General features: G+C 36.3%; 1 protein-coding gene across 3 annotated transcripts in view; it reads left to right on the forward strand.

Annotated features, from left to right (window-relative positions):
- Positions 1-6,669, forward strand: part of DIAPH3 (diaphanous related formin 3) — a 226,826-nt gene that overhangs the window by 61,772 nt on the left and 158,385 nt on the right. For all 3 annotated transcript variants that reach the window (XM_082073435.1, XM_082073436.1, XM_082073437.1), the window contains one exon: positions 233-347. In XM_082073435.1, the coding sequence (XP_081929561.1) occupies positions 233-347 (115 nt within the window). The remainder of the gene's footprint in view (positions 1-232; positions 348-6,669) is intronic.

Below are 6,669 nucleotides of genomic sequence, written 5' to 3' on the forward strand. Positions count from 1 at the left end.
ATGTTGTCTGTATTGCTCTGCATTCTTACAATCGTATGTCCAAAAGCACTTACTCTAAACATTATTATCTTCAATCAGTAATATATTAATAATTCTAAAGATGAGTAATATACCAAAAGTTCATGTGTTTTACAGAGCTTCTATGTATTTCTTTAGACTCTACAGAGCACAATATCTGCATAGTATCAAAATAATTTAATTAATAAAATTTTGTTTTGTCTCTTGCTTGTAGATCAGGCCTCAGGAAATGACAGAATCCTGTTTCTGGGTTAAGGCAGAAGAGGACAAGTATGAGAATGCTGACATGCTTTGCAAATTGGAACTTACGTTTTGTTGTCAAAAAAGGGGTAAGTAATGGGTTGCTTTAATTTTCAGCTTTTGTAGATATCTTTAACATTTTTGGGGCTTAAATATCATATGAAAAATTCAGACTATAACATTAATGCTCTGGTTTTAAGTGAAATGTGTGAAGAAATAAGTTAGAAAATCCCAGACTATTTAAAGCAGTAATATTGAACTATTTTACTTGAAGGGTGGCAAAAATTGTGTGACCTATAAGGAAGTCCTTACCAAAAAAATCCCAAGAAATGTTTCCAAATAATATAGACTTTTATTCAGTCACCTTTGAAGAAAAAAAATCCATAAAATTTTGTCAGAATACTTTAATAAAATGATGTGACTTTGTGGCGCGGAATGACCTTACAACCCTTGAAGTTATAAGGAAGGTATGCATTTATTTAAGACGCCGGACACACGGGGAATCATTTCACCTAATGTGTGTGTAAAATTACAGTAGCTGTGAGTTTGGTTAAATGCAGTAAAGTGTTACATATTCATGAAAGTTTTAGGAACGCCTATACATATTCATAACCTGTCCCTGAGAAGGGGGTTCATATTACAATGAGTTCCGGAAGACCATTTCCATAGTCTCCACCTCTGGCTCCTCCTGGTTGCAGCTGCGCAGTGATGGTGAACCCGGGTCCTCTTTGTACACGGTCACCTTTGGTCCACTGTGATGAGTTGGTTAGGACTCAGACTGCTGAGTTGGTTAAAACTGGTGTATCTCCTGTACTGTGCCCAAGTTTCTGTAATCTAGTTCACCCAAGGGTGCACCAAGGATTATTATTTTTGCAAGGCGTCAGTGAAGTCCTGTTTTTTGTACAATAAGTTACACAGAGCTAAGCAAGGCTAGGCAATAGTGATGTGGGTTAAAGGGTTAGCTCTCTAAGTGTCTTTAGTGATGTGGGGTAGGGTTAGTTCTTTAAGTGTTAGTTATTAAGTGTTAATAAATTAGTTGTCAATTCCCTGTATCAACTTAATCTAGGGTGTAAGATGATGTGTTTACCCTCAGAATGCATATGATAATTGATGTGTTTTGGTTCCATGAAGGAGAGCCTTCTAATGAATTTTTTTGTTTTCGGATAAACCTGTAGCAACATTGATCTCAGATATTTTGCTTAGCTTCTTCACTTTTTTAAGCCTTGTGGAAGAGCAAAATTCCTGACTTAAAACCTTTTTTCCCTTTCTGGAAGTAGTTTAGATTATTCTGCCCTATATATAAAATGCTTGTATTTCCACTGTGATCTCTTGACAGATTTCCCCCTGCCTGGTCCCCGTCCCTCCTTGATTGGTATCAGAGACTTAATACTTTGGGGCAGCCAAAGGGGTGCAATGATTAATTCCTTTTCAAATTGAAAAGGCATTATTATATTTTTAGTTTGTTTTACGAATTTCACTTTGATATTTTTATTTAATATAATGCGTGACATTCTCAAGTTTCTCAATTTTTTTTAATGCTTTGATGTATATTACCATACCCAAGAACTTTATTCTGCTTTTGTCGAATCAGGCCTTATGGTCTAGCAGTATTTCTACTGAGCTGAGTATAACAGTTTACTACTGTTGATATTCTATTATATTAAGAATGTTGTGCAGAGATAAAAAGGCAAGAAAACCTCACAGACTTCAGACATTTTTGCTTGAACCTGTTAAAGTAAGCCTCAAAGATAATTGTAGTGCCTTTATAATGTTAGGAGAATTCCCAAGAATGTTTCCTGAGTTAATAGGTTGGAAAGTTTAAAAGCCACTGGAGGAAATACTGTTTCCTATGTGTAATTAAACAGTAAAATTTGGGAGACAAGATGATGTTCAGGCCAAACATGTTAATGGCTCAGAAGAGGACTGTGAATCTCCACAGACACAGAGAACATTAGAGTTAATAAGATTAACAACCCTTCAAAGTTTAACTGAATGAACTGAATACATTGTTTTGACAAAATCTAATAGAAGAGTTATTGGATCTACAGTTGAAAAGTCAGTGAAGTACACTCCTGTACCAAATGGGGGGAGGAATGGGGAGACGATTAAAAAGCTGTAGCCTGCAGGGACGAATTTAATATTTTTTACAGGTGGAGCTTACTGCTTAATCTTTTTTATTAAGATTTGAAATCTCTCTCATTTCACATGGGTGATATAAGTGTGACATCATCTTAATTTTTCAAAGGAAGTGGAGACACTGAAGGTTTTATTTAGAACAGTGAGTAGGTATCTAAAGGGCAACTTGGAACTAAATTTCATCTTTGTTCAAGTGAGTAGCTACAGAAATTTACCTGAATGTAAGTAGACAGCATCAGGCATCTCGTTGTCTCTTAAGAGCATGAATTCTAGTACAAAGGGCAGCAAAGTAACTGCTTTTGTTCTCCTGACCATGGAGAGAGGGGATGCTTCATTGTAGCTTGTACATAACATCTATCATAACGAAACTTGCCAGATAAATTTGAGACATCCAGTTTTCTTCACTTTTCAGTCTTGAAGAGATTAACACTGTGCATTCTATAGTAGAATGAGGAAGCCATTTACTAGACTCAATTTGGGAGCAGTCCTTGACTATTTCTAAAGCTTTCTCTCTAAAACCAGAAAGACGAGAAGTTGAAAACGATTCTGTAGCCAAATGATGACATTCAAAGAGTAAGCTCTTTTCCATTCTGTTGAAGGGTCTGCTTATGCACTCTTTTCATCGAAGCCATTGTGTAAGAAGAGGTATCCAGTTGTGCAAGCAGGGACCAGAATGTTCAATGATGCTTTAAATGAATTTTATTCTGATTAAGTAAAATCAGACTGAAGTACTCAAATGTTCAGTTGCTGCATTTTGCCAGCTGATGTGCTGAAAGTACTTCAGTGTTGATCCGTAAGAGGAAGTCTTATGTGTATGTAAATAATCCATTGAGAAATTTCTACTAGAAAAAGGAATACATAACAGTATAGAAGAGACTTGAAGGTTTAGCAGATGTTTATGTAGAAGTTATGTGTTGACTCTGAATGGGTATTGAAGGAATTGAAGTAACTGAATGTGTTATAGAGGTATGAAAGGAACACTGCAAGAACAAAAAAGTAAAAGAGAGACGAGCCTTAGAGTGTAGGAAGAATAATGAGTAGTAATATGGAGTCAAAATGGTACATGGAGGAAAAAAAAAATACTTTTCGTAGAGGATGTCCAGAGACGTGTCAGAGACATGTTCTTGAATCACGGAATTATGTAGTTTGTAAGGGATCTCTGGAGGTCATCTGGTCCAACCACCTTTGTAAAAGGAGAGTTCCTGAGTTTGAGATACCCCTAAAGATGGAGATGTGTGGATGGACAACCTGTTCCCATATTTGTCATCATTGTGGTGAATCTTCTTTCATAAAATCTTCCTGGAATATCTCTTGTTGCAACTTGTGTCTATTGCTTCTTGCTCATTGTGCACCCCCAAGAAGAATCTGATTTGCTCTCAATTGTACCTTTCTGTTAGGCAGTTTTGGACAGCACTAAGAGTTACCTTGACCTTCATCCTCAATACTGACAGCTCTCTCCGCCTTTCTGTCTGCATCTTTTATTTTAGCCCTCTAATTGTGTTGATGGGTTTCCACTGTATTTGTTCCTCTATATCTATATTTTTCTTGAAGTGGGAAGCCTCAAACTGAAAAAGTACTCCAGATACCTCTTCCTGAGAGAGAAGAGAACAGAGGGATCTAATGACCTGCTTTTCTCTGCTGACAACAGTTTTGGTAACTTACTGGAGGAAATGTTCTCACTGTGCTGCTTGTTCAGTAATAATAATGATGGTGATGGTGATAATGATGAGTTTGTGGCTGGTATATGGTATCTTCATTCTTTTACTTGTTATAGAGATATTTTTGTCACTTTCCAGAAACTGAACCATTTTGTGAATGAAACATGTTTTATAAAAATTAAAACTTTGAGCTGGAACAATGAGAAGTATCAAAGCATCAATTGCAGATAATATCCTTGTAGCAACCGATGACAAAGTGTAATTTATTTATTGACTCAGAATTGATTCTTGTCTCAGAATAAATTTGTAATCTTAAAGAAATCTAAGATTATAGTTATGAAAGAAGTAGGGAAGGGCATAATGGAAAACCAACTCCTTTGTCGTAAAACCATATAGATTTACTGCTACACAGGGAATGTAGGAGGAGAATATTAGCTCAGAATCTGGAAATACAGCTGAGTGTGTAGAGGGAATATTTTCAGTGTAAATACTTGAGAAAAGATTTGATTATGACTGAAAAGTGTACATACATTTAAATATTTGCCAGAAAACTTGAGAGTTTATTGTGAGATGCCCCAAGAAACAAACAAAAGATTCTGGAACCCTCAAAGCATTAGCTTTTTGTCAGCATCTAAAAGAATAAGAATGAATGAAATTGCTGCCTTAAAGACATCAGCGTGGAAGTAAGGTATATTCCATGGCTCTGTCCCTGGCTGGTGGGGAAAGAACAAAAAAGTAATTGAGGAGTTCTGAAAATAAGATGATGAATGTGAATGGTTTGTATGAATGATCTTTAGTTTTCTGATAACTTTTTAAATGCAGAAAGGAAGATTGGTTCAAAGGGTAGTTAGAGACTTGAAAGAGAAAGAAATAATAAGAAATATCAAGTGTTTAAGATTTATCAGGATTAGACTCTTGGTTGCAAATCAATGAAGAAAATCTGTGAAAAGCCTTTTTGGCAACAAAAATATCAAAGGAATCTTCTATTTACTCTAATACTTTGAAAAAGTTAAACTGAATATATGACTTAAAGTTAACTGGTGTGTGAAATGCTGAGCAGCAGAGCTGGAACAAACCTTATATGTGCAGTTATATTATCTTAAGCCTAAGAGATAAAATGAACAAACAAAAATGCCTGTTATCGAATGACAACTGCTTTATAATAGATGTGTTGGAAGCCCGATGGAAGGAGAATGCTGCCAGCTTTGCTGGAATGATTAGACATACAGGCAGCAGGGGAGTGGCAGTTTGCATGAAAGATAGCATGAAGTGTAGCAGCATGAAAATCTTGTGGGGGAAAAAAAGCCTACTGTGCAAAACCTTGTGAATGGAAATTCCTTCTAATAATATAACATTATACTGTATTAATAGCTCTCGAATCACATGATGTTTGTGATGAGGAAATGTTAAGTGAGATTAGAGAAGCTGCAAATTTTGTGGCAATGAAGTGGTAGATTTTACTACCTGCATATGGGTTGAATTGAACCTCACCAGGATGTTATGAGAAGCTGAAAGATTTGGATGTGACAAATTATTGTTTTCGATATTCCTGTAACCAGTGTGAAAGGGAACTGTTCTGGGAATGGGCTTCAGTCATGCACAGGACCTGGGAGGTCAGAGCAAGAAAGGAGGAGGGGATGATCACTATCTTAATGTCGTACCAAGAGGGAACAATCCAGGGAAATCTATTATACAGGTATTCAGCTTTGGGACAGAGAACTGAATGAAAGACACAAATGGTCAACCAAGCAAGACACCCAGGCCTACTGGCAACCCAGAGGCTATTCTGAAAATGCTGTCTTAAAAGATTTGAATGAACTTCATAATGTAATTCAGAAAAAGCCCAACTAAAGCTATAGGATAAAAAACATGTGTGGCTCAATAAAAAAGTTAAAGGCATTGTTGCAGGGAAGAAGAGAGCATTAAAAATGTGGAAGACGTGCCCAAATGAAGATAACAAGAAAACTCATTAAGCATGGCTAGATAAATGTAAACAGAGCATTATTCACATACTCTCTTAGAATTCCTAATTTCCTGCAAAGGATACTTCACCTGATATTGAAGAGTGTATTTAATTGTTTGAAAATGAAGTTAGGTAATGAATTGGTGGGACCACTTGGTGACAACTCCAAAAGTTCAGCAGTTTCAAAGAACCTTACACAGATTAAGTCCAAAAGAAACAGTAAAGGATGTAACATTCCTAGGGAAGGAAGAGCAGCTCCCTTTTATGGGAAGTGAGGAGAATGGATTATCAGTAGTGATAAGGCTGGTGTGATGTCTTTTTTTAAGTAACATCTCTTACTGCAAGTCTTGGAGAGAGAGTGCTGGGCTAGGGGGATCACTAGTCAGACTCAGTAGGGCATATATTAGGTTCTTAATCATGGATATGAATGCCCATTTGCTTAGAGTAGCTTCAAGCTATTGTGTTTAAGACTTACAACACTGAAATAAGGTAAGTTTTTGTACGCAAATGCTTCGTCTTGTTGTAGAAAGGAGAAAAGTAATGTAACGCTTATAAGAAATGTACTTCATTTGTGGGGATATTTTGTATATACTGGTGTGGAGAAGATATAGCAATAAGTTGGTAGAATTCTGTGAATAAGTATAATTAATGTAG

This window comes from Streptopelia decaocto (assembly GCF_964273445.1).
Source record: "Streptopelia decaocto genome assembly, chromosome: 1".
Lineage (NCBI taxonomy): Eukaryota > Metazoa > Chordata > Aves > Columbiformes > Columbidae > Streptopelia > Streptopelia decaocto.